The 26,496-nt window shown below is 48.2% G+C and overlaps 1 protein-coding gene across 3 annotated transcripts; it reads left to right on the forward strand.

Moving 5' to 3' along the window:
- The first annotated feature begins 669 nt into the window (after positions 1-669).
- Positions 670-25,214, forward strand: LOC135537925 (cullin-4A-like). 3 transcript variants are annotated; one of them, XM_064963934.1, is made up of 19 exons: positions 672-1,297; positions 1,870-1,985; positions 3,863-3,966; positions 5,692-5,761; positions 5,865-5,938; positions 6,215-6,377; positions 7,273-7,362; positions 7,482-7,564; positions 7,727-7,794; positions 9,751-9,869; positions 10,905-11,097; positions 11,337-11,552; positions 12,880-12,965; positions 16,702-16,809; positions 17,036-17,149; positions 18,951-19,056; positions 20,660-20,832; positions 23,896-24,048; positions 24,445-25,214. In XM_064963934.1, the coding sequence occupies exons 1-19, from the start codon at positions 1,156-1,158 to the stop codon at positions 24,538-24,540; spliced, it is 2,274 nt and encodes a 757-aa protein (XP_064820006.1). In that variant the 5' UTR covers positions 672-1,155; the 3' UTR covers positions 24,541-25,214. The 3 variants fall into 3 exon arrangements, with proteins under 3 accessions (XP_064820007.1, XP_064820008.1, XP_064820006.1); XM_064963935.1 differs by lacking the exons at positions 23,896-24,048; positions 24,445-25,214 and adding an exon at positions 23,294-23,434 and having other exon boundaries at positions 670-1,297; XM_064963936.1 differs by lacking the exons at positions 23,896-24,048; positions 24,445-25,214 and adding an exon at positions 22,760-22,938 and having other exon boundaries at positions 670-1,297.
- The last annotated feature ends 1,282 nt before the right edge of the window (positions 25,215-26,496 follow it).

A 26,496-nucleotide genomic window follows, 5' to 3' on the forward strand; every position in this document is an offset into this window, starting at 1 on the left:
CCCCCCCACACACAAGCATCCCATTGTTTCCTGCATGAACACCCCCCCTCAAGCACACCATCTTCATGTTTGCATGACACGTTTGATATTCTAGATTTCCTCTGATTGTCTATGCGATGACAAATTGACCAATAGAAGTATAGAGAGGGGTTCCTAAAGATGCAGGAATGCCCACATGCAGGAATGCCCCGAATTGCGGGGCAATTACACCTTTCTCATCTGTCCAAGAAAATGAAACCGTTTAAACATGTATGAAATTAGAAACTAAATTTAGAATACTGTACTCTATCATACATTTTAATCTTGGTAATTTTTAGAACAGGGTAAACTGATAAAATTACGATGCACAAATCCTGCACCAATTTATATTATACCAATTTATACACCAATTTATTCCATGATCATATTCCATCATATTTCATGATGAGTCTACATTTGAATAAGAGTTTTATTTGTTATTGCTTGTACCTAAACATCCTTTTACATCATGCAAAATCGACAAAAGTCGATGAATTTCACTGAAGTAATTGAATAGGAAATGTAATTGAATAGGAAATGTAATTGGGACCCTTTAAAGATGAACTCTTGTAAAAAACTAAAAAAGTCAAAATAATGTTGACGTTTCAAACATCACACGGGTAGAATGTGAATCTCCCAAGATGCACTGGTCAAGGGGTGTAGGAAGCCATTTTGTTATGTTTGCTATGTGGCTAGCGCTACATCTCCAGCGGTAGCATAATGATGGATAATTTGAGATTGAATATAGCTTTTAATTTGTTTCACACATGGAAGTCTGAAATATATAACATTTAATATTTGCCTAATTTTAATACGGGCCAGGGAGGGACGCAGTGGATATACTAAATTATTTGTTTCGCTAACTAAACTAGGCTAGCTAACGCGTTAGCTTACTTCAACGAAATCTATTTTTCAGTTGTTCGGTTCATCCAAAAGTTACCCTGAGTTTTATGGCTTTGGTCTAGGTATCTACTTTTGTTCAATTGAGGGATCGGACTAAGTGGTGCGTCGTAAATGAATTAAGAAACAGGGTCAGAGTTGTATAATCCAACTTTAGGCTCGTTTGAGAGGACGAGTAGAAGTGCCGCTAACGTTAGCTAACAACTCTTCACAACGGCCCTCTGCATTAATCTAATAATGGCAGAAGACATACGGCAGGACAAGAAAGCCAACTTCTCTGCTCTGACGGAGCACAACAACAACGGAGTGACAAAGATTTCTGGCCTGGCCTCCAACAAAACTGGCGCCTCCAAGAAATTAGTCATAAAAAATTTCAAAGGTAACGCGTGCTGAATAGCTAGTTAACGTTAGCTAGCTTGCTACACGTTATTTAGCCGTTTTTCCTGATTATCAACTATCTGTTAGTAATTGGCTAACTAGTTAACTCTACTTATGTAACGTGTAACTCTCCATAATTGGCAGCGTAACTAAAGTTCATATTTGAAAGTTGTCCATGATGGCCAGCTGGGTAGCCTAGGAAGTTTTTAGACCAAGTTAGCTTGTGACATATTTGAAGCAATTGATAGCCATGGCATGAAAACAATAGAATATTCCGTTACAACCTGACCCTGGAAATATTGCTCAACTCTGGTTGTCATCTAGCTAACTTTACCAAGCTAATGACATTCTGGCAGAATAAATAGTTTTTTGCGTTCTATTACAATTTTGACATTTGTTGACTCTGTCCGTGCCAGATGTTTACAAATGGTTGAACATGCAAACAATAGTCAACTGTTTACAAATTAACTTTAAATTTCTCCTCATTTAAATGAGGTACCCAGCTAGAGGCTGGGTCTGTCTAACCGTTTTGCTGTGCCTTGGTGTGGGCGTGACTCTGTTGTGTGTTCCCAGACAGGCCAAAGCTAGCGGACAACTACACTGAGGACACCTGGCTGAAGTTGAGGGATGCGGTAGGAGCCATCCAGAACAGCACCTCCATCAAGTACAACCTAGAGGAACTCTACCAGGTCAGGCCTAAAGCATCAAACATCATACACACAGTTGCACTTTCAGGACATGAAACACATAGTTTGTGGAGAGCTCCAGCCCTTATTGACCTTTCTAAAACATGGGCCTAGTTCATGTGTACAACGGGCCTCGATGACATGTCTATATCCAAGTCCCAGTGTTTCCATGTGAATAATATGTACCGATATGGGCCCTTTTATTGTCTTCATCTGTATGACACCATTACTCCAGCTGTCTTGTCATGTGACCTGCTGTTGGCCCTTTACTGTCTGTATCCCATTACTCCAGCTGTCTTGTCATGTGACCTGCTGTTTGCCCTTTACTGTCTGTATCTGTGTACCATTACTCCAGCTGTCTTGTCATGTGACCTGCTGTTTGCCCTTTACTGTCTGTATCTGTGTACCATTACTCCAGCTGTCTTGTCATGTGACCTGCTGGTTGCCCTTTACTGTCTGTATCTGTGTACAATTCCTCCAGCTGTCTTGTCATGTGACCTGCTGGTTGCCCAAGCCAGTCTGGGTTGGTGGTGCCAACGGACACCCTATTCCCTATGTGGTGTACTATTTAGGGTATAGGGTGCCATTTGGGACGTTACCCAATTCCAACGGGCAGCAGAGATTGGTCCTAAGACACTATGCCTCTCTAGTCTCAAATTATTGGAGAGGAGAGCTGCTCTATGCCAGCCAGCAGGTTCTGTAGCTCACATCAGCAGTCAGTATACCCAACCACTGTGCTGACCAGTCACTGGCCTGTTGACTTGGCTAACCCTATCACTCTGACCAGTCACTGGCCTGTTGACATGGCTAACCCTATCACTCTGACCAGTCACTGGCCTGTTGACTTGGCTAACCCTATCACTCTGACCAGTCACTGGCCTGTTGACATGGCTAACCCTATCACTCTGACCAGTCACCGGCCTGTTGACTTGGCTAACCCTATCACTCTGACCAGTCACCAGCCTGTTGACTTGGCTAACCCTATCACTCTGACCAGTCACCAGCCTGTTGACATAGCTAACCCTATCACTCTGACCAGTCACCGGCCTGTTGACATGGCTAACCCAACCACTGTGCTGACCAGTCACCGGCCTGTTGACATGGCTAACCCAACCACTGTGCTGACCAGTCACCGGCCTGTTGACATGGCTAACCCAACCACTGTGCTGACCAGTCACCGGCCTGTTGACATGGCTAACCCAACCACTGTGCTGACCAGTCACCGGCCTGTTGACATGGCTAACCCTATCACTCTGACCAGTCACCGGCCTGTTGACATGGCTAACCCAACCACTGTGCTGACCAGTCAACGGCCTGTTGACATGGCTAACCCAACCACTGTGCTGACCAGTCACCGGCCTGTTGACATGGCTAACCCTATCACTCTGACCAGTCACTGGCCTGTTGACATGGCTAACCCTATCACTCTGACCAGTCACCGGCCTGTTGACATGGCTAACCCTATCACTCTGACCAGTCACCGGCCTGTTGACATGGCTAACCATATCACTCTGACCAGTCACCGGCCTGTTGACATGGCTAACCATATCACTCTGACCAGTCACCAGCCTGTTGACATGGCTAACCCTATCACTCTGACCAGTCACCAGCCTGTTGACATGGCTAACCATATCACTCTGACCAGTCACCAGCCTGTTGACATGGCTAACCCTATCACTCTGACCAGACACCGGCCTGTTGACATGGCTAACCATATCACTCTGACCAGTCACCAGCCTGTTGACATGGCTAACCCTATCACTCTGACCAGTCACCGGCCTGTTGACTTGGCTAATCCTGTCTTGTAACTTTTCCAGGGAGGGATGACTTACAGAATTGAGGAATACTTAGTATGTTGACCTCTGTCTCCTCTGTTTCAGGCGGTGGAGAACCTGTGTTCCTATAAAGTCTCCCCCACACTGTACAAGCAGCTCCGTCAGGTCTGTGAGGACCATGTCCAGGCCCAGATACATCAGTTCAGGGAATATCCTTTACATTGTGTGTGCCTGTGTCTTTGCGTGTGAAAGTGTGCTCCTATATGTTTGCCAGTGCGTAATGTGTGTATGTTTATTAAAGCCTGTTTGAAAGGTTTTCCTGTCGATTTGATGAGAACATCTGTCATTTATGATGCTGCGTGACAGTGGCTCCTCTGAGGAGATAAGCTCGTTTTTATAACATTATTGTTATGTTTTTTAATGGTTGATTTGTGTTGCTGCACCTTGTGTTTCTTAGCTATTTACATTGTTTTGTTCACAAGCTACGTTGTTTTTCAATGTTTTGACTTTGCTTCGATGACCAGTGAAGCCGTCAGCTACTAGTCAGACTAGCCTACTGTGTTATAAATACTGGCTGGTTCCAGCCATGAATGCTGATTGGCTGACAGCCGTGGTATATCAGACCGGCTAATTATGTTGGTAACCAGTGTATAATAGCAATAAGGCACCTCGGGGGTTTGGGGTATATGGCCACTATACCACGGCTAAGAGCTGTGTCCAGGCACTCTGCGTTGTGCTTAAGAACAGCCCTTAGCTGTGGTATATTGGCCATATACCACACCTCCTCAGTCCTTATTGCTTAAATATCTCACACTACCACACGCTGTGTGGTGGTGTCTCTGTACCAGCTGTGTGGTGGTGTCTCTGTACCAGCTGTGTGGTAGTGTCTCTGTACCAGCTGTGTGGTGGTGTCTCTGTACCAGCTGTGTGGTGGTGTCTCTGAACCAGCTGTGTGGTGGTGTCTCTGAACCAGCTGTGTGGTAGTGTCTCTGTACCAGCTGTGTCTCTGTACCAGCTGTGTCTCTACCAGCTGTGTAGTAGTGTCTCTGTATCAGCTGTGTAGTAGTGTCTCTGTATCAGCTGTGTCTATGTACCAGCTGTGTGGTAGTGTCTCTGTGCCAGCTGTGCGGTAGTGTCTCTGTGCCAGCTGTGCGGTAGTGTCTCTGTGCCAGCTGTGCGGTAGTGTCTCTGTGCCAGCTGTGCGGTAGTGTCTCTGTGCCAGCTGTGCGGTAGTGTCTCTGTGCCAGCTGTGCGGTAGTGTCTCTGTGCCAGCTGTGCGGTAGTGTCTCTGTGCCAGCTGTGTGGTAGTGTCTCTGTGCCAGCTGTGCGGTAGTGTCTCTGTGCCAGCTGTGTGGTAGTGTCTCTGTGCCAGCTGTGCGGTAGTGTCTCTGTGCCAGCTGTGTGGTAGTGTCTCTGTGCCAGCTGTGTGGTAGTGTCTCTGTGCCAGCTGTGTGGTAGTGTCTCTGTGCCAGCTGTGCGGTAGTGTCTCTGTGCCATTACGTTTGACATGTTGTTTATTTAGCAGACACGTCTCCTCCAGAGATACTTACAGGAGCATTTATGTTTACGGTGCTTTACTTAATGGCACATAGACATGTTTTTCTCCTAGTCGGCTTGGGGTTTCGAACCAGCGACCTTTCGTTTACTGGCCCCACTCTCCTAACCGTTAGGCTACCTGCCGCCCAGGGGGCACCTTGGACATCTTCAGCCAGCTAGCTGCACACAGCGACACACTGCTTGGACTGATGAGAAATAAAACAATCAACATCCCTGTAAAGGGGATCTCTATAAACTACACAGTTTGTAGTCATCAGAAGGTTGTCATGTTTTTTTAACCACAACCTGGTGCGAGCCGAGGCCCCGTCCAAAGAGAGAGTGTTTGACTGTTGTGTTTTGATTGAATTGAGGCCCGGTCCTTAACCGTAGCGCCTCACAGAGTCCCTGGACAGCCTGTCTTTCCTGAAGAGGATGAACCGATGTTGGCAGGACCACTGCAGACAGACGGTCAGTCAGACAGCCTTTATCACGACACATTTATTCCGTCTAAGAGGAATGTTGTGTAATGAGTCTAACGTACGTGTGTCATGTGTAACCTGGGTTACCGCAGATCATGATCCGGAGCATCTTTCTGTTCCTGGATCGTACCTATGTGCTCCAGAACTCCCTGCTCCCCTCCATCTGGTAAGGGCCCCGTCCAGCAGCTATTAGGAAGAACACCAACATTCATCCATTCTCAGTGGCAAACGTCTTTTCCTGTTCTGAGATGGTGAACCGTTTCTTTCTGTCCTCTGACAGTGTCCGTGTCAGAAATGGAACCCTGTTCACTACTTAGTGCACTACCTTTGACTAGGTCCTCGTTGGGCTAAAAGAGTTCACTGTGTAGGAAGTAGGGTGTCATTTGGGACGCAGGCCGTTACTGTTCACCGTCCACCGTGACCGTGTGTGTGTGTTCCGCAGGGATACCGGGCTGGAACTCTTCCGGAGCCACATCGTGAGCGACGGGGCTGTCCAGGTGCGCACGGTCGACGGGATCCTGGAACAGATCGAACGCGAACGCAACGGAGAGACAGTGGACCGCAGCCTTCTCCGCAGCCTACTGGGCATGCTCTCAGACCTGCAGGTGATTGGTCAATGCTTCATAAGTCTTTACCATTTGGCCAATGAACCAATCAAGTCAAGGCAGTCATTTGCTAGTCATACGAGTGCATTTTCTTAGCAGTGTAGAACTATTGTTCCATAGGCAGATGGTATGTAGATTCTCTGATCTGGTGTCATCTATTGTCTCTCTCCTCAGGTCTCTGTAGATTCTCTGATCTGGTATCATCTATTGTCTCTCTCCTCAGGTCTCTGTAGATTCTCTGATCTGGTATCATCTATTGTCTCTCTCCTCAGGTCTCTGTAGATTCTCTGATCTGGTATCATCTATTGTCTCTCTCCTCAGGTCTCTGTAGATTCTCTGATCTGGTATCATCTATTGTCTCTCTCCTCAGGTCTCTGTAGATTCTCTGATCTGGTATCATCTATTGTCTCTCTCCTCAGGTCTCTGTAGATTCTCTGATCTGGTATCATCTATTGTCTCTCTCCTCAGGTCTCTGTAGATTCTCTGATCTGGTGTCATCTATTGTCTCTCTCCTCAGGTCTCTGTAGATTCTCTGATCTGGTATCATCTATTGTCTCTCTCCTCAGGTCTCTGTAGATTATCTGATCTGGTATCATCTATTGTCTCTCTCCTCAGGTCTCTGTAGATTATCTGATCTGGTATCATCTATTGTCTCTCTCCTCAGGTCTCTGTAGATTCTCTGATCTGGTATCATCTATTGTCTCTCTCCTCAGGTCTCTGTAGATTATCTGATCTGGTATCATCTATTGTCTCTCTCCTCAGGTCTCTGTAGATTATCTGATCTGGTATCATCTATTGTCTCTCTCCTCAGGTCTCTGTAGATTCTCTGATCTGGTATCATCTATTGTCTCTGTAGATTCTCTGATCTGGTGTCATCTATTGTCTCTCTCCTCAGGTGTATAAAGAGTCCTTTGAGGAGCGTTTTTTGATGGAGACTAACAGACTGTATGCTGCAGAGGGACAGAGGCTGATGCAGGAACGAGACGTGAGTGACAGCCGTCAACCAAATGCTTTAATTCCATATTATGACCACGCCCATATATAGCTAGCATGCCTGGCTTTCCCCTAGTGACGGTCATAAGTGACGTGTGTGTGTGTGTCCAGGTGCCTGAGTATCTGCATCATGTGGCTCGTCGGTTGGAAGAAGAGAACGATCGTGTCATCAGCTACCTCGACCAGAGCACTCAGTAAGACCCGCCTCTTCCTCCACACCCCTTTAGACTGACAGGCCTGTGCTCCAATCAGAGTACACGAGATCATCTCACAGATTTGAACCACTTTACTTTCTCTTCCACCCCCTCCTCCATCTGTGTTGATCATCTCTCTCTCTCTCTGTTTGTATTCAACAGGAAGCCACTTATCTCTAATGTAGAGAAGCAGCTGCTTGGAGAACACATGACGGCCATCTTACAGAAAGGTATCTATCAGCAGTATGTGATACTGACCCCCCCCCCAGCTCTCGGTATTGTTAGACGGTAATCGGGTGATACTGACCCTCCTCCAGCTCTCAGCATTCTTTTAGACTGTAACCGGGTGATATTGACCCCCTCCTCCAGGTCTCAGCATTCTTTTAGACGGTAACCGGGTGATATTGACCCCCTCCTCCAGCTCTCAGCATTCTGTTAGACTGTAACCGGGTGATATTGACCCCCTCCTCCAGCTCTCAGCATTCTGTTAGACGGTAACCGGGTGATATTGACCCCCTCCTCCAGGTCTCAGCATTCTGTTAGACGGTAACCGGGTGATATTGACCCCCTCCTCCAGGTCTCAGCATTCTGTTAGACGGTAACCGGGTGATATTGACCCCCTCCTCCAGGTCTCGGTATTGTTAGACTGTAACCGGGTGATATTGACCCCCTCCTCCAGGTCTCAGCATTCTGTTAGACGGTAACCAGGTGATATTGACCCCCTCCTCCAGCTCTCAGCATTCTGTTAGACGGTAACCGGGTGATATTGACCCCCTCCTCCAGGTCTCAGCATTCTGTTAGACGGTAACCGGGTGATATTGACCCCCTCCTCCAGCTCTCAGCATTCTGTTAGACTGTAACCGGGTGATATTGACCCCCTCCTCCAGCTCTCAGCATTCTGTTAGACGGTAACCGGGTGATATTGACCCCCTCCTCTAGGTCTCAGCATTCTGTTAGACGGTAACCGGGTGATATTGACCCCTCCTCCAGGTCTCAGCATTCTGTTAGACGGTAACCGGGTGATATTGACCCCCTCCTCCAGCTCTCAGCATTCTGTTAGACGGTAACCGGGTGATATTGACCCCCTCCTCCAGGTCTCAGCATTCTGTTAGACGGTAACCGGGTGATATTGACCCCCTCCTCCAGGTCTCAGCATTCTGTTAGACGGTAACCGGGTGATATTGACCCCCTCCTCCAGCTCTCAGCATTCTGTTAGACGGTAACCGGGTGATATTGACCCCCTCCTCCAGGTCTCAGCATTCTGTTAGACGGTAACCGGGTGATATTGACCCCCTCCTCCAGCTCTCAGCATTCTGTTAGACGGTAACCGGGTGATATTGACCCCCTCCTCCAGGTCTCAGCATTCTGTTAGACGGTAACCGGGTGATATTGACCCCCTCCTCCAGGTCTCAGCATTCTGTTAGACGGTAACCGGGTGATATTGACCCCCTCCTCCAGGTCTCAGCATTCTGTTAGACTGTAACCGGGTGATATTGACCCCCTCCTCCAGCTCTCAGCATTCTGTTAGACGGTAACCGGGTGATATTGACTCCCTCCTCCAGCTCTCAGCATTCTGTTAGACTGTAACCGGGTGATATTGACCCCCTCCTCCAGCTCTCAGCATTCTGTTAGACGGTAACCGGGTGATATTGACCCCCTCCTCCAGGTCTCAGCATTCTGTTAGACGGTAACCGGGTGATATTGACCCCCTCCTCCAGGTCTCAGCATTCTGTTAGACGGTAACCGGGTGATATTGACCCCCTCCTCCAGGTCTCAGCATTCTGTTAGACTGTAACCGGGTGATATTGACCCCCTCCTCCAGGTCTCAGCATTCTGTTAGACTGTAACCGGGTGATATTGACCCCCTCCTCCAGGTCTCAGCATTCTGTTAGACGGTAACCGGGTGATATTGACCCCCTCCTCCAGCTCTCAGCATTCTGTTAGACTGTAACCGGGTGATATTGACCCCCTCCTCCAGGTCTCAGCATTCTGTTAGACGGTAACCGGGTGATATTGACCCCCTCCTCCAGGTCTCAGCATTCTGTTAGACGGTAACCGGGTGATATTGACCCCCTCCTCCAGGTCTCAGTATTCTGTTAGACGGTAACCGGGTGATATTGACCCCCTCCTCCAGGTCTCAGCATTCTGTTAGACGGTAACCGGGTGATATTGACCCTCTCCTCCAGGTCTCAGTATTCTGTTAGACGGTAACCGGGTGATGGAGCTGGCTCTGCTCTACCAGCTCTTCAGTAAGGTGAAGGGAGGACTCCCCACTCTGCTGCAGCACTGGAGAGACTACATCAAGGTACGCTGTCTTCTCGCTGGCTCTCTTCTCTCTGGCTCTCTCTCGCTCTGGCTCTCTCTCGCTCTGGCTCTCTCTCGCTCTGGCTCTCTCTCGCTCTGGCTCTCTCTCGCTCTGGCTCTCTTCTCTCTGGCTCTTCTCTCTGGCTCTCTTCTCTCTGGCTCTCTTCTCTGGCTCTCTTCTCTCTGGCTCTCTTCTCTCTGGCTCTCTTCTCTCTGGCTCTCTTCTCTCTGGCTCTCTCTCGCTCTGGCTCTCTCTCGCTCTGGCTCTCTCTCGCTCTGGCTCTCTCTCGCTCTGGCTCTCTCTCGCTCTGGCTCTCTCTCGCTCTGGCTCTCTCTCGCTCTGGCTCTCTCTCGCTCTGGCTCTCTTCTCTCTGGCTCTCTTCTCTCTGGCTCTCTTCTCTCTGGCTCTCTTCTCTCTGGCTCTCTTCTCTCTGGCTCTCTTCTCTCTGGCTCTCTCGCTCTCGCTCTCTTCGCTCTCGCTCTCTTCGCCTCGCTCTGGCTCTCTCTCTGTCGCTCTGGCTCTCTCTCTGTCGCTCTGGCTCTCTCTCTGTCGCTCTGGCTCTCTCTCTGTCGCTCTGGCTCTCTCTCTGTCGCTCTGGCTGTCGCTCTGGCTCTCTCTCTGTCGCTCTGGCTCTCTCTCTGTCGCTCTGGCTCTCTCTCTGTCGCTCTGGCTCTCTCTCTGTCGCTCTGGCTCTCTCTCTGTCGCTCTGGCTCTCTCTCTGTCGCTCTGGCTCTCTCTCTGTCGCTCTGGCTCTCTCTCTGTCGCTCTGGCTCTCTCTCTCTCTGTCGCTCTGGCTCTCTCTCTCTCTGTCGCTCTGGCTCTCTCTCTCTCTGTCGCTCTGGCTCTCTCTCTCTCTGTCGCTCTGGCTCTCTCTCTCTCTGTCGCTCTGGCTCTCTCTCTCTCTGTCGCTCTGGCTCTCTCTCTCTCTGTCGCTCTGGCTCTCTCTCTCTCTGTCGCTCTGGCTCTCTCTTTTCTTCTACTCTCACTCAGAAACACTTCTATTGATTCCAGTCTCACTGAGATGTCTCCTAACAGAGTTTTGGTGGTGAGATTGTGGGCACCCCAGAGAAAGATAAGGACATGGTTCAAGACCTGTTGGACTTTAAGGATAAGATGGACAACGTGGCCCAGGGCTGTTTCAACAGAAACGAGAGCTTCATCAACGCTATGAAGGAGGCCTTTGAAGCTTTCATCAACAACAGACCCAACAAACCTGCTGAACTCATCGGTGAGGACAAGACCGCTGTGTGTGTGCAAAGAGTCAGGGCAGGAGATGTTTAAAGGCACCTGGAATCTTAAAACGATGCGCCATTGCTTAAAATACCAGTCAGAGGTTCCACGCCAGTTATGAGTGTTTCCTAACTAATATAACTATAACTAACTAATATAACTGTAACTAACTAATATAACTAATATGAGTGTTTCCTGCATGTTTTATCTAACTGGCGGTGTCCCATCTCTGCACAGCGAAGTACGTGGACTGTAAATTGAGGGCGGGCAACAAGGAAGCTACCGAGGAGGAAATGGAGAGAATTCTAGACAAGATCATGATCATCTTCCGCTTCATCCACGGGAAGGATGTGTTCGAGGCCTTTTATAAGAAGGACCTGGCCAAACGCCTGCTGGTGGGGAAGAGTGCCTCCGTGGACGCTGAGAAGTCCATGCTGTCCAAACTCAAACACGGTAAGCTGTCCAAACTCAAACACGGTAAGCTGTCCAAACTCAAACACGGTAAGCTGTCCAAACTCAAACACGGTACGCTGTCCAAACTCAAACACGGTACGCTGTCCCAACTCACACGGTAAGCTGTCCAAACTCAAACACGGTAAGCTGTCCAAACTCAAACACGGTAAGCTGTCCAAACTCAAACACGGTAAGCTGTCCAAACTCAAACACGGTAAGCTGTCCAAACTCAAACACGGTAAGCTGTCCAAACTCAAACACGGTAAGCTGTCCAAACTCAAACACGGTAAGCTGTCCAAACTCAAACACGGTAAGCTGTCCCAACTCAAACACGGTAAGCTGTCCCAACTCAAACACGGTAAGCTGTCCCAACTCAAACACGGTACGATGACAGGAGATACAATGCAGTGATCTCCAAAATCACAACCTTTGTCACCATCACATGTTATGGTATCTGTGTTGTGGCGGGCTTTGTCTGAGGGTAGGGACTTAAAACTAGCTTTTTGGTCTAGCAGCCACTCCAGTTTTATTACCAGACAAAATATTGTTTTATTTAAAAAAACTAAATGAATGAACATGTTTTTTAATGTTTCAGAAACAAATGTATTACTAGTAACAAGTGATGTGGTATAGGGCTAATCATTTTTAACTAACTTTAAAAAAAAACAAAAAAACATCACAGATGAGACATGTTAAGCTGCCCCTTTAAGGGTGCCCGGTTACCGTGGCAACGGTGGTAACATGGCTGGTGATATAGATCTCTCTACCCACCAACATGGCTGTTGAAATAGTCTTCTCTACCCACCAATGTCGAAATCTACCCGCATTTGGCGAGTGTGTTTATTTTAGGATAATGTCAAATGTCCAGATGCTGATTGTTGCCTCAGCAGTGAAGTTGGCCCATCGGTGGTTTATCACTACCTCTGCTGTGTGACTGTAGAAACACCACCACAGTTACCAGGTCATGCAATGTGTTTAAGCAGTAAGGCCCGTAGGAGGTGTGGAATATGGCCAATACACCAAGGCTAAGGGCTGTTCTTAAGCACGACGCAACACGGAGTGCCTGGACACAGCTCTTCGCCGTGGTATAGTGGCCATATACCACATACCCCCAGGTGCCTTATTGATATTATAAACTGGGTACCAACGTAATTAGAGCCGTTAAAATAAATGTTTTATCATCTCCATGGAATATGATCTGATATACCCCGGCTGTCAGCCAATCAGCATTCAGCGCTCGAACCACCCAGCTTATAATACTCTATAAAAACTTGTTAACAGAAAGTGGGTGTGATGGTTTGTGACTTCCTGCTTCCTGTCCCTGCAGAGTGTGGAGCGGCCTTCACCAGTAAGCTGGAGGGGATGTTTAAGGACATGGAGCTCTCCAAAGACGTTATGATCCAGTACAAGCAGGTAAACAGACTCCTCGATGTCACTATAGTACTCACTGTAGTATACATTTACCACCAGTGAATCATCTGACTTGAGGCCATGTTGTCGTCACTCCTCCGTGACGCTCGTCTCTCAACCAATCTGTCTTGTAGGGACGTGGAACTCGTATTTGAATATTTAGTGTCCGTTATTTTTCAAAAAACAGAACAGAAGGAAAGGAAACGGGTCGCCGTCTCCTGGACAAGTTGTGTGTCAGGACGTTGGTCGCTAGTGCCGTGACTTTCAGCTGTTGTTGCTAGCTAGCTTACTGGCATGGCGACAGTTGAAGTCGGAAACACGGAGGTTGGAGTCATTAAAACTGGTTTTTCAACCACTCTACTAATTTCTTGTTAACCAACTATAGCTTTGGCAAGTTGGTTAGGACATCTACTTTGTGCATCACACAAGTTATTTTTCTAACAATTGTTTACAGACAGATTATTTCACTTTTTAATTCACTGTATCACAATTCCAGTGGGTCAGAAGTTTACCAACGCTAAGCTGACTGTGCCTTTAAACAGCTTGTATAATACCAGAAAATTATGTCATGGATTTAGAAGCTTCTGATAGGCTAATTGACATCATTTGAGTCAATTGGAGGTTTACCTGTGGATGTATTTCAAGGCCTACCTTCAAAAGAAATCAGCCAAGACCTCAGAAAAAATTATTGTAGACCTCCACAAGTCTGGTTCATCCTTGGGAGCAATTTCCAAACACCTTGAAGGTACCACGTTCATCTGTACAAACAATAGTACGCAAGTATTAACACCATGGGACCACGCAGCCGCCACACCGCTCAGGAAAGAGACGCGTTCTGTCCCCTAGAGATTAACGTACTTTGGTGCGAAAAGTGCAAATCAATCCCACAACAGCAGCAAAGGACCTTGTGAAGATGCTGGAGGAAACAGGTACAAAAGTATCTATATCCACAGTAAAACAAGTCCTATATTGACATAACCTGAAAGGCCGCTCAGCAAGGAAGGAGCCACTGCTCCAAAACCACCATAAAAAAGCAAGACTACGGTTTGCAACTGCACATGGGGACAAAGATCGTACTTTTTTGGAAAAATGTCCTCTGGTCTGATGAATCAAAAATAGAACTGTTTGGCCATAATGGCCATCGTTATGTTTGGAGGAAAAATGGGGAGGCTTGCAAGCCGAAGAACTCCGTCCAAACTGTAAAGCACGGGGGTGGCAGCATCATGTTGTGGGGGTGCTTTGCTGCAGGAGGGACTGGTGCACTTCACAAAATAGATGGCATCACGAGGGAGGAAAATGATGTGGATATATTGAAGCAACATCAAGGGGGGGCTGCCTGCCTGCCTTAATCGACATCAACGTCAATCGGCATTTTGTTAGTTTAGATTGATTCGGACAGTTTTGTGGCAGAAATGGGATTCAGCAGATGTCGCCATGGTAATATTTTCTCATGTTAGACAGCTTATTGTAGCCAAACTGCTTTGGAGCTATCCCATTAGCTTATTGTAGCTAAACTGCTTTGGAGCTATCCCATTAGCTTATTGTAGCTAAACTGCTTTGGAGCTATCCCATTAGCTTATTGTAGCTAAACTGCTTTGGAGCTATCCCATTAGCTTATTGTAGCTAAACTGCTTTGGAGCTATCCCATTAGCTTATTGTAGCCAAACTGCTTTGGAGCTATCACATTAGCTTATTGTAGCTAAACTGCTTTGGAGCTATCCCATTAGCTTATTGTAGCTAAACTGCTTTGGAGCTATCCCATTAGCTTATTGTAGCTAAACTGCTTTGGAGCTATCCCATTAGCTTATTGTAGCTAAACTGCTTTGGAGCTATCCCATTAGCTTATTGTAGCTAAACTGCTTTGGAGCTATCCCATTAGCTTATTGTAGCCAAACTGCTTTGGAGCTATCACATTAGCTTATTGTAGCCAAACTACTTTGGAGCTATCCCATTAGCTTATTGTAGCCAAACTGCTTTGGAGCTATCCCATTAGCTTATTGTAGCTAAACTGCTTTGGAGCTATCACATTAGCTTATTGTAGCTAAACTGCTTTGGAGCTATCCCATTAGCTTATTGTAGCCAAACTGCTTTGGAGCTATCACATTAGCTTATTGTAGCTAAACTGCTTTGGAGCTATCACATTAGCTTATTGTAGCTAAACTGCTTTGGAGCTATCCCATTAGCTTATTGTAGCCAAACTGCTTTGGAGCTATCACATTAGCTTATTGTAGCCAAACTACTTTGGAGCTATCCCATTAGCTTATTGTAGCCAAACTGCTTTGGAGCTATCACATTAGCTTATTGTAGCTAAACTGCTTTGGAGCTATCACATTAGCTTATTGTAGCTAAACTGCTTTGGAGCTATCCCATTAGCTTATTGTAGCTAAACTGCTTTGGAGCTATCCCATTAGCATATTGTAGCTAAACTGCTTTGGAGCTATCCCATTAGCTTATTGTAGCCAAACTGCTTTGGAGCTATCCCATTAGCTTATTGTAGCCAAACTGCTTTGGAGCTATCCCATTAGCTTATTGTAGCCAAACTGCTTTGGAGCTATCCCATTAGCTTATTGTAGCTAAACTGCTTTGGAGCTATCACATTAGCTTATTGTAGCTAAACTGCTTTGGAGCTATCCCATTAGCTTATTGTAGCCAAACTGCTTTGGAGCTATCACATTAGCTTATTGTAGCTAAACTGCTTTGGAGCTATCACATTAGCTTATTGTAGCTAAACTGCTTTGGAGCTATCCCATTAGCTTATTGTAGCCAAACTGCTTTGGAGCTATCACATTAGCTTATTGTAGCCAAACTACTTTGGAGCTATCCCATTAGCTTATTGTAGCCAAACTGCTTTGGAGCTATCACATTAGCTTATTGTAGCTAAACTGCTTTGGAGCTATCACATTAGCTTATTGTAGCTAAGCTGCTTTGGAGCTATCCCATTAGCTTATTGTAGCTAAACTGCTTTGGAGCTATCCCATTAGCTTATTGTAGCTAAACTGCTTTGGAGCTATCCCATTAGCATATTGTAGCTAAACTGCTTTGGAGCTATCCCATTAGCATATTGTAGCCAAACTGCTTTGGAGCTATCCCATTAGCTTATTGTAGCCAAACTGCTTTGGAGCTATCCCATTAGCTTATTGTAGCCAAACTGCTTTGGAGCTATCCCATTAGCTTATTGTAGCCAAACTGCTTTGGAGCTATCCCATTAGCTTATTGTAGCCAAACTGCTTTGGAGCTATCCCATTAGCTTATTGTAGCCAAACTGCTTTGGAGCTATCCCATTAGCTTATTGTAGCCAAACTGCTTTGGAGCTATCCCATTAGCTTATTGCGAGATAAGAGAGAGATCTGTGCAGTCACAAACAACGCTCTATCGGATGTAAGGAAATGCAATGACAAAAGATGACACTCAATCGTTGAAACGGGTTCATACCAATATGGGAAGATAAAAGGACACAAACACTGAGTGATATTACTACTGTAATATATCGATTTACCACAGAGAATCATGTGTAACAACTCTACCAATTGGGGCAGTCCAATGATGTGTTGACATTTGTTCCCAGATGGATTCAAATGATTTCTTGAATTAAGGAATTCTCAATTTACACCATTTTCCAAGAAATTAAGGATTTGATTGTCTCACACAACAGGACATAAATGTATTTTATTCCAGTATTCAACAAGGTTGTGTCCACCAGTACATGAATGTATTGAATCAGGTTGTCTGTCTCCCCCAGTACACCCAGAACCAGAGTGAGCCCAGCCAGCTGGAGCTGACGGTCAACATCCTCACCATGGGCTACTGGCCCTCCTACACTCCTATGGAGGTGCACCTGCCCCCTGAGGTATGTCTGTCTGTGTGTGGTTGGGTGGTGTGTATGCTAGGTTTTATGAAGCCTATATAAAGTTTCTCTCGCCCCCCCCCCTCATCCTCGCTCTTCCTCCTCCCTCCTCGCTCTTCCTCCTCCCTCCTCGCTCTTCCTCCTCCCTCCTCGCTCTTCCCCCTCGCTCCTCGCTCTTCCCCCTCGCTCTTCACCCTCGTTCCCTCCCTCGCTCTTTCCCCCCTCCCAGATGGTGAAGCTCCAGGAGGTATTCAAGCTGTTCTATCTGGGGAAACACAGTGGCAGGAAGCTCCAGTGGCAGCCCACCCTGGGCCACGCTGTTCTGAAGACTGAGTTTAAAGAGGTGAGACTGAAAGGTTTCCCGAGAACAGTGCTTCTCTGGTCCTCAAATACCCACAAAGTTTAATATGCTGGGATACAATAGAAATGGTAGGTGAGGACCAGAGCAACACTGTCCTAGAAGATGGGCGGCATTCTTTGAAATGTCAAATTTCTAATGCGTCTTTTACCAAGGAGCTGCAGGTGTCTGTTCCAGACGTGTCTCTGTTCCAGACGTGTCTCTGTGTCTCTGTTCCAGACGTGTCTCTAACTGTCTCTGTTCCAGACGTGTCTCTGTGTCTCTGTTCCAGACGTGTCTCTAACTGTATCTCTGTTCCAGATGTGTCTCTAACTGTGTCTCTGTTCCAGACGTGTCTCTGTTCCAGACGTGTCTCTAACTGTGTCTCTGTTCCTGGCGTGTCTCTAACTGTGTCTCTGTTCCAGGCGTGTCTCTAACTGTGTCTCTGTTCCAGGCGTGTCTCTAACTGTGTCTCTGTTCCAGGCGTGTCTCTAACTGTGTCTCTGTTCCAGGCGTGTCTCTAACTGTGTCTCTGTTCCAGGCGTGTCTCTAACTGTGTCTCTGTTCCAGGCGTGTCTCTAACTGTGTCTCTGTTCCAGGCGTGTCTCTAACTGTGTCTCTGTTCCAGGCGTGTCTCTAACTGTGTCTCTGTTCCAGGCGTGTCTCTAACTGTGTCTCTGTTCCAGGCGTGTCTCTAACTGTGTCTCTGTTCCAGGCGTGTCTCTAACTGTGTCTCTGTTCCAGGCGTGTCTCTAACTGTGTCTCTGTTCCAGGCGTGTCTCTAACTGTGTCTCTGTTCCAGGCGTGTCTCTAACTGTGTCTCTGTTCCAGGCGTGTCTCTAACTGTGTCTCTGTTCCAGGCGTGTCTCTAACTGTGTCTCTGTTCCAGGCGTGTCTCTAACTGTGTCTCTGTTCCAGGCGTGTCTCTAACTGTGTCTCTGTTCCAGGCGTGTCTCTAACTGTGTCTCTGTTCCAGGCGTGTCTCTAACTGTGTCTCTGTTCCAGGCGTGTCTCTAACTGTGTCTCTGTTCCAGGCGTGTCTCTAACTGTGTCTCTGTTCCACGCGTGTCTCTGTGTCTCTGTTCCAGACGTGTCTCTAACTGTGTCTCTGTTCCAGGCGTGTCTCTGTGTCTCTGTTCCAGACGTGTCTCTGTGTCTCTGTTCCAGACGTGTATCTGTTCCAGACGTGTCTCTGTTCCACGCGTGTCTCTAACTGTGTCTCTGTTCCACGCGTGTCTCTAACTGTGTCTCTGTTCCAGGCGTGTCTCTAACTGTGTCTCTGTTCCAGGCGTGTCTCTAACTGTGTCTCTGTTCCAGGCGTGTCTCTGTGTCTCTGTTCCAGACGTGTCTCTAACTGTGTCTCTGTTCCAGACGTGTCTCTGTTCCAGGCGTGTCTCTAACTGTGTCTCTGTTCCAGACGTGTCTCTAACTGTGTCTCTGTTCCAGACGTGTCTCTAACTGTGTCTCTGTTCCAGACGTGTCTCTAACTGTGTCTCTGTTCCAGGCGTGTCTCTGTGTCTCTGTTCCAGACGTGTCTCTGTTCCAGACGTGTCTCTGTTCCAGGCGTGTCTCTAACTGTGTCTCTGTTCCAGGCGTGTCTCTAACTGTGTCTCTGTTCCAGGCGTGTCTCTAACTGTGTCTCTGTTCCAGGCGTGTCTCTGTGTCTCTGTTCCAGACGTGTCTCTAACTGTGTCTCTGTTCCAGACGTGTCTCTGTTCCAGGCGTGTCTCTAACTGTGTCTCTGTTCCAGACGTGTCTCTAACTGTGTCTCTGTTCCAGACGTGTCTCTAACTGTGTCCGTCTACAGGGTAAGAAGGAGCTGCAGGTGTCTCTGTTCCAGACGTTGGTGCTATTGATGTTCAACGAGGGGGAGGAGTTCAGCGTGGAGGAGATCAAATCAGCCACTGGCATAGGTACAGCTTCTCCCTCTGTCTGTCTTTATAGGTACAGCTTGTCCTGTCTGTCTTCATAGGTACAGCTTCTCCCCTCTGTCTGTCTTCATAGGTACAGCGTCTCCCCTCTGTCTGTCTTCATAGGTACAGCTTCTCCCCTCTGTCTGTCTTCATAGGTACAGCTTCTCCCCTCTGACTGTCTTCATAGGTACAGCTTCTCCCCTCTGTCTGTCTTCATAGGTACAGCTTGTCCTGTCTGTCTTCATAGGTACAGCTTCTCCCTCTGTCTGTCTGTCTTCATAGGTACAGCTTCTCCCTCTGTCTGTCTGTCTTCATAGGTACAGCTTCTCCCCTCTGTCTGTCTTCATAGGTACAGCTTCTCCCCTCTGTCTGTCTTCATAGGTACAGCTTCTCCCCTCTGACTGTCTTCATAGGTACAGCTTGTCCTGTCTGTCTGTCTTTATAGATACAGCTTCTCCATCTGTCTGTGTGTCTTCATAGGTACAGCTTCTCCCTCTGTCTGTCTGTCTTCATAGGTACAGCTTCTCCCTCTGTCTGTCTGTCTTCATAGGTACAGCTTCTCCCTCTGTCTGTCTGTGTGTCTTCATAGGTACAAAAAGGTCTGGTCCTTTCCTTAGATGAATCTAACTCCTCTCCTTATTTATCTCTAGTTTAGATTGATTCTGATCCCCGTCAGCCAATGCCAATGGTGGCAGTTCGTGTTACTGGGCTCCGACACAATGAAAAAGACATTAGACTGATTTTACAATGTACCAACATTTAAACATTAACATGTAGTCTTGCTCTTCATTGTAACCAGAGGGCTAATAATAATATGCATCCCGGGTCTCTCTTGGCTGAGAGTTGAGGAAACACTGACTGCATTACTTCTTGTTTTTATAAAAACACGTTGTGTTGGAAATTCCAAATGGTTTGCTTCGTCAACTTACACCAGACGTGCCACCGGGGGTCTTTTCAGAGTCCCCAGGTCCAGAACAAATGACAAGTACAGTATTATACAGAGCCATGACTGCATGGAACTCTTCTGTCTTATGGAGAGCAAGTGGACAGCAACCCAACAAATTAAGCAACGGCACCTCGCCTCTCCCCATGTCACCTCGAGCAATACGCTCTTTTGTGGTTATGAAACATTTCTGGGCTCTTATTTCTGCTCATGAAACATGGAACCAACACTTGTTGCGTTTTATTTTTTTGTTTAGTATCGAAAAATAAAAAAAAGTACAGGACTTCGAGAGCGGCCCTGCGGTACACCACACTTTACATGTTTGGCATTAGAGAAGGTTCTATTAGATTGCCATATCACAGGTCTTTCTCAACAACAGGTTAGGGTCAATGATATCAAAGGATGCACTGAATTCTAACAGTACAGCTCCTGCAGTCTTATCCATTTCTTTTAACCTGTCATCGGTATTTCGTGTCAGTGCCGTCCGTACATGTTGAGTGCCCTTCTAATCACCTCTATTTCTCTTCTACATTAATCTCATTGCGTATTTGGGGTAAATAACATTTTGGCTCATTCATGAAATGCATGTCATTTCTCCAATTAAACGTGATGTATATGGAAGTAGTGTAACTGTGATCTGTGTCCCCGTTCCGTCCCCAGAGGAGGGTGAGTTGAGGCGTACCCTGCAGTCTCTGGCCTGTGGGAAGGCGCGCGTCCTCAATAAGAGTCCCCGGGGGAAGGACATAGAAGACGGAGACCGCTTCAACTTCAACAACGACTTCAGACACAAACTGTTCCGCATCAAGATCAACCAGATTCAGATGAAGGAAACGGTAGGGTTAACATCTCTATGTCTCTGTGAAGGAAACGGTAGGGTTAACACCTCTCTGTCTCTGTGAAGGAAACGGTAGGGTTAACACCTCTCTCTGACTCTGTGAAGGAAACGGTAGGGTTAACACCTCTCTGTCTCTGTGAAGGAAACGGTAGGGTTAACACCTCTCTCTGACTCTGTGAAGGAAACGGTAGGGTTAACACCTCTACGTCTCTGTGAAGGAAACGGTAGGGTTAACGTCTCTGAAGGAAACGGTAGGCTTAACACCTGTCTCTGTGAAGGAAACGGTAGGGTTAACACCTCTCTGTCTCTGTGAAGGAAATGGTAGGGTTAACACCTCTCTCTGTCTCTGTGAAGGAAACGGTAGGGTTAACACCTCTCTGTCTCTGTGAAGGAAACGGTAGGGTTAACACCTCTCTGTCTCTGTGAAGGAAACGGTAGGGTTAACACCTCTCTGTCTCTGTGAAGGAAACGGTAGGGTTAACACCTCTCTGTCTCTGTGAAGGAAACGGTAGGGTTAACACCTCTGTCTCTGTGAAGGAAACGGTAGGGTTAACACCTCTCTGTCTCTGTGAAGGAAACGGTAGGGTTAACACCTCTCTGTCTCTGTGAAGGAAACGGTAGGGTTAACACCTCTCTGTCTCTGTGAAGGAAACGGTAGGGTTAACACCTCTCTGTCTCTGTGAAGGAAACGGTAGGGTTAACGCCTCTCTGTCTCTGTGAAGGAAATGATAGGGTTAACGCCTCTCTGTGAAGGAAACGGTAGGGTTAACACCTCTCTGTCTCTGTGAAGGAAATGATAGGGTTAACACCTCTCTCTCTCTCTGTGAAGGAAACGGTAGGGTTAACGTCTCTGTGAAGGAAACGGTAGGGTTAACACCTGTCTCTGTGAAGGAAACGGTAGGGTTAACATCTGTCTCTGAAGGAAACGGTAGGGTTAACATCTGTCTCTGAAGGAAACGGTAGGGTTAACATCTGTCTCTGAAGGAAACGGTAGGGTTAACACCTCTGTCTCTGTGAAGGAAATGGTAGGCTTAACACCTCTCTGTCTCTGTGAAGGAAATGATAGGGTTAACACCTCTCTCTCTCTCTCTGTGAAGGAAACGGTAGGGTTAACGTCTCTGTGAAGGAAACGGTAGGGTTAACATCTGTCTCTGTGAAGGAAACGGTAGGGTTAACATCTGTCTCTGAAGGAAACGGTAGGGTTAACATCTGTCTCTGAAGGAAACGGTAGGGTTAACATCTGTCTCTGAAGGAAACGGTAGGGTTAACACCTCTGTCTCTGTGAAGGAAATGGTAGGCTTAACACCTCTCTGTCTCTGTGAAGGAAATGATAGGGTTAACACCTCTCTCTCTCTCTGTGAAGGAAACGGTAGGGTTAACGTCTCTGTGAAGGAAACGGTAGGGTTAACATCTGTCTCTGTGAAGGAAACGGTAGGGTTAACATCTGTCTCTGAAGGAAACGGTAGGGTTAACATCTGTCTCTGAAGGAAACGGTAGGGTTAACACCTCTGTCTCTGTGAAGGAAACGGTAGGCTTAACGCCTCTCTCTGTGAAGGAAACGGTACATTGTCAAGTCTGTGCCTGCCTGTTGAACAGAAAGGGGTGCTGACTCTAATCCTTGTGTCTGTTATATCAGACTAATTCATCCATATAATGGTGCTTTCCACTGAGGGTTGACACTCCAGGTTCCCGTCATGTATATCTTATTGCCTAAGTTTTGAGTTCCTCCCTTGCCCATCATTGGAGGAAGTGTGGCCATCATGCATTCACACAGTCAACTCTCCAGTTGGAGTCATTTTATTCAGGAAGTGAAACGTTCACAGAAAATAAATGGTGAATTACAGTTGTGTTGGTTGTGTGTCCAGGTTGAAGAGCAGGTGACCACCACAGAGCGTGTGTTGATGTTTCTGTGTGTGTGTGTCCAGGTAGAGGAGCAGGTGACCACCACAGAGCGTGTGTTGATGTTTGTGTGTGTGTGTCCAGGTAGAGGAGCAGGTGACCACCACAGACAGAGCGTGTGTTGATGTTTCTGTGTGTGTGTCCAGGTAGAGGAGCAGGTGACCACCACAGAGCGTGTGTTGATGTTTCTGTGTGTGTGTCCAGGTAGAGGAGCAGGTGACCACCACAGAGCGTGTGTTGATGTTTCTGTGTGTGTGTCCAGGTAGAGGAGCAGGTGACCACCACAGAGCGTGTGTTGATGTTTCTGTGTGTGTGTCCAGGTAGAGGAGCAGGTGACCACCACAGACAGAGCGTGTGTTGATGTTTCTGTGTGTGTGTGTCCAGGTAGAGGAGCAGGTGACCACCACAGAGCGTGTGTTGATGTTTCTGTGTGTGTGTCCAGGTAGAGGAGCAGGTGACCACCACAGAGCGTGTGTTGATGTTTCTGTGTGTGTGTCCAGGTAGAGGAGCAGGTGACCACCACAGAGCGTGTGTTGATGTTTCTGTGTGTGTGTGTCCAGGTAGAGGAGCAGGTGAGCACCACAGACAGAGCGTGTGTTGATGTGTCTGTGTGTGTGTGTCCAGGTAGAGGAGCAGGTGACCACCACAGAGCGTGTGTTGATGTTTCTGTGTGTGTGTCCAGGTAGAGGAGCAGGTGACCACCACAGAGCGTGTGTTGATGTTTCTGTGTGTGTGTCCAGGTAGAGGAGCAGGTGACCACCACAGACAGAGCGTGTGTTGATGTTTCTGTGTGTGTGTCCAGGTAGAGGAGCAGGTGACCACCACAGAGCGTGTGTTGATGTTTCTGTGTGTGTGTCCAGGTAGAGGAGCAGGTGACCACCACAGAGCGTGTGTTGATGTTTCTGTGTGTGTGTCCAGGTAGAGGAGCAGGTGACCACCACAGAGCGTGTGTTGATGTTTCTGTGTGTGTGTGTCCAGGTAGAGGAGCAGGTGACCACCACAGAGCGTGTGTTGATGTTTCTGTGTGTGTGTGTCCAGGTAGAGGAGCAGGTGAGCACCACAGACAGAGCGTGTGTTGATGTGTCTGTGTGTGTGTGTCCAGGTAGAGGAGCAGGTGACCACCACAGAGCGTGTGTTGATGTTTCTGTGTGTGTGTGTCCAGGTAGAGGAGCAGGTGAGCACCACAGAGCGTGTGTTTCAGGACAGACAGTACCAGATCGACGCGGCCGTTGTCCGCATCATGAAGATGAGGAAAACCCTGGGCCACAACCTGTTGGTGTCGGAACTATACAACCAGCTCAAGTTCCCCGTCAAGGTACTCTTTCATTTTCTCTCTCTCTCTCTCTCGCTCTCTCTCTCTCTCTCTCTCTCTCTCTCTCTCTCTCTCTCTCTCTCTCTCTCTCTCTCTCTCTCTCTCTCTCTCTCTCTCTCTCTCTCTCTCTCTCTCTCTCTCTCTCTCTCTCTCTCTCTCTCTCTCTCTCTCTCTCTCTCTCTCTCTCTCTCTCTCTCTCTCTCTCTCTCTCTCTCTCTCTCTCTCTCTCTCTCTCGTTCTTTTTTCCTACCCTGAAATATAGTCACATCAAACAGTCATTCACATCAAGTAAACTGCACTGTACACCCTCAGCTCTAAGCTGCATATGCCCTTCAGTGCCATTCCTCTGTGTGTTCTCTCTCCTCTGTGTGTTCATTCCTCTGTGTGTTCTCTCCTCAGCCTGGAGACCTGAAGAAGCGGATTGAGTCGCTGATTGACAGAGACTACATGGAGAGAGACAAGGAGAGTCCCAACCAGTACCACTATGTGGCCTGAGGGGGGCGCCACCTCCATCCTCCACCCCTCCGGTGCCCTGCCAGTGGGCTCAGCGAGTCAGAATCAGCTGGCCCTGATATAGCCCCATCTCTCCTTGAACTGCCCCACCCCCTCACTGCCCCCCTGCTTCTGGGGCCAGCTCTGAGAGGGCCAGTCTGGAGGCCAGAGCCCAACCTGGTCCAACACCACCCTCATTGGGGGACTCAGAGCAGGCTGGGTCCTGGGGCTGGAGGAGTCTGTCTGGTGGGTGGAAGGCCGGCCGGCACACATCATCCGCTGACGACGCTAACAACGAGAACAACGTAGAACTTTCTCAAATGTGTTGTTTTGGGAGGGGGGGGGGGGTCTGTCCACATCTGTCTGTCTCAGTTCCACTGTAGTTTAGCTCCTGTTGATTATTCAGGTTGTTTCTGTGAGATAACAACATGTACCGGCCTGGGGTAACACTGGCAGTGTTGTCAGACAGGGTACAGGAACAGGTTGGGGGGGGGGGGGGGTTCACATGGATACCGATTACAAGGAGTGACGAGGGGAGGGATGCTTTTGGGTCGGGGGACACTCTCTCCTGTATTTTGACCAACACTTTCCACGCTCTGAATTTTGTAGACCAGATTGTATTCTTTGTAAGAGAGAGAAAGGAAACATTAATAAATTGATATTTAATGAAGAGTTAATTCATGGTGTGAACATAAATGGATTGAGTAGTTGTGTGTAACATAGTGGTGTGACTGAGTAGTTGGTTGACCCTGTGAGAAGAAATCCTCGACTGAATCTCAAGTTTTCTCTGTTAATCCTTTCAACTGTGTTCACCAACATGATGTTTCTGTGTGTCTATGGAGGGAGCTGCAGGCTGACAGGGCATGGCTCTAGGCTGACAGGGCCAGGCTACAGGCTGACAGGGCATGGCTCTAGGCCAGGCTACAGGCTGACAGGGCCAGGCTACAGACTGACAGGGCATGGCTACAGGCTGACAGGGCATGGCTCTAGGCCAGGCTACAGGCTGACAGGGCATGGCTCTAGGCCAGGCTACAGGCTGACAGGGCATGACTCTAGGCCAGGCTACAGGCTGACAGGGCATGGCTCTAGGCCAGGCTACAGGCTGACAGGGCATGACTCTAGGCCAGGCTACAGGCTGACAGGGCATGACTCTAGGCCAGGCTACAGGCTGACAGTGCCAGGCTACAGGCTGACAGTGCATGGCTCTAGGCCAGGCTACAGGCTGACAGGGCATGGCTCTAGGCCAGGCTACAGGCTGACAGTGCATGACTCTAGGCCAGGCTACAGGCTGACAGGGCATGGCTCTAGGCCAGGCTACAGGCTGACAGGGCATGGCTCTAGGCCAGGCTACAGGCTGACAGTGCATGGCTACAGGCTGACAGTGCATGGCTCTAGGCCAGGCTACAGGCTGACAGGGCATGACTCTAGGCCAGGCTACAGGCTGACAGGGCATGACTCTAGGCCAGGCTACAGGCTGACAGTGCCAGGCTACAGGCTGACAGTGCATGGCTCTAGGCCAGGCTACAGGCTGACAGGGCATGGCTCTAGGCCAGGCTACAGGCTGACAGGGCATGACTCTAGGCCAGGCTACAGGCTGACAGGGCATGGCTCTAGGCCAGGCTACAGGCTGACGGGGCACGGCTTTAGGCCAGGCTACAGGCTGACAGGGCCAGGCTGACAGTGCATGACTCTAGGCCAGGCTACAGGCTGACAGGGCATGGCTCTAGGCCAGGCTACAGGCTGACAGGGCATGACTCTAGGCCAGGCTACAGGCTGACAGTGCATGACTCTAGGCCAGGCTACAGGCTGACAGTGCATGGCTCTAGGCCAGGCTACAGGCTGACAGGGCATGACTAGGCCAGGCTACAGGCGGACGGGGCACGGCTCTAGGCCAGGCTACAGGCTGACAGTGCATGACTCTAGGCCAGGCTACAGGCTGACAGTGCCAGGCTACAGGCT

This window comes from Oncorhynchus masou, unplaced genomic scaffold (assembly GCF_036934945.1).
Source record: "Oncorhynchus masou masou isolate Uvic2021 unplaced genomic scaffold, UVic_Omas_1.1 unplaced_scaffold_873, whole genome shotgun sequence".
Lineage (NCBI taxonomy): Eukaryota > Metazoa > Chordata > Actinopteri > Salmoniformes > Salmonidae > Oncorhynchus > Oncorhynchus masou.